Source organism: Octodon degus, unplaced genomic scaffold (assembly GCF_000260255.1).
Source record: "Octodon degus isolate 3935 unplaced genomic scaffold, OctDeg1.0 scaffold00019, whole genome shotgun sequence".
In the NCBI taxonomy this organism is placed as follows: domain Eukaryota; kingdom Metazoa; phylum Chordata; class Mammalia; order Rodentia; family Octodontidae; genus Octodon; species Octodon degus.
The window spans coordinates 21,189,042-21,190,076 of NW_004524595.1; the positions used below are offsets into that span (position 1 = coordinate 21,189,042).

The 1,035-nt window shown below is 47.7% G+C and overlaps 1 protein-coding gene across 7 annotated transcripts in view; it reads right to left on the reverse strand.

The window, feature by feature from the left end:
• Clock (clock circadian regulator) overlaps positions 1–1,035 on the reverse strand; it is a 191,857-nt gene that overhangs the window by 35,970 nt on the left and 154,852 nt on the right. For all 7 annotated transcript variants that reach the window (XM_023710915.1, XM_023710913.1, XM_004627517.2 and 4 more), the window contains one exon: positions 267–408. In XM_023710915.1, coding sequence (XP_023566683.1) covers positions 267–408 — 142 coding nt within the window. The remainder of the gene's footprint in view (positions 1–266; positions 409–1,035) is intronic.

Below are 1,035 nucleotides of genomic sequence, written 5' to 3' on the forward strand. Positions count from 1 at the left end.
GCGACCTCTAACTGTCCCCGGAGCCAGTCAACTTCAGGTGAGCCCTGTCTGGCAGCTGTCTTCTTTGGCTTGAAGGCGCGCTCTTCAGAAGCTTACATTCGCCGCGCCGGAAGCAGGGAGGCCTAATTGTTTGTTAAACAACCTGCTTCTTACTCATTAAAGGTTGATAGACTTCAAAATTGTATTTTACATTTTGATAATAATTTAAAAAAAATATTGCACCAAAAATTTTGATACGAGTTAACAAATCATTTAGCAGTACTCACAGGAAGGGTCGGAGACTGCTGTGTGAGATGATTTTCTTGAACTTCGGGAAGAAGCAGAAGGAGTTGGGCTATGATCAAACCTTTCTAATGCTTCCTTGAGACTGACAGTGTTTATTCGATTGTCAGACCCAGAATCTTGGCTCTAAGAGACAGAGAAAAAAAGATGTCTTTTGTGGTTCAATTCAGAGCTTTGAAATTAGTAATATTTCTTGTTAACCAAAATACAATAAAATTAAAATTTGGGCTTCATCAAAATTAATATTTGTGCATCAAATGACACTATCAAAGTTAAAAAATAATCCCAGAGTAGGAAGAAATATTTGTAAATCCTATGTTTAAAGAAAGCTAATATCAAGACCCAGTCCCAACCTAGGCCCGGTGAGTGTGTGGGAGAGCTTCCGGCTACCCTGAGCTGGCAGGACCTACTCGTTCCAGCCCAGGCGCAGCGTGCGGGACCCTCTTCCACCCCCTTGGGACGCCCCCTACCACTTCACAGCACCTCCCCCACCCTGTGCCCAGTAGGAATTTCTGCCACATTCCGGGAACCCCAGACGCAGTCTTAGCCCAGGCCCAGTGAGTGTGTGGGAGAGCTTCTGGCTACCCTGCGCCAGTGGGACCTACTCCTCCCAGCCCAGGAGCAGTGTGGGTGAGACGCTCTTCCCCTTGGGACGCCCCTCACCACTCCGCAGCACCTTCCCTACCCTGCCTGCCCAGTAGGAATTTCTGATGCATTCCCAGAACCCCCAAATCCAGTCCTAGCCCAGGCCCC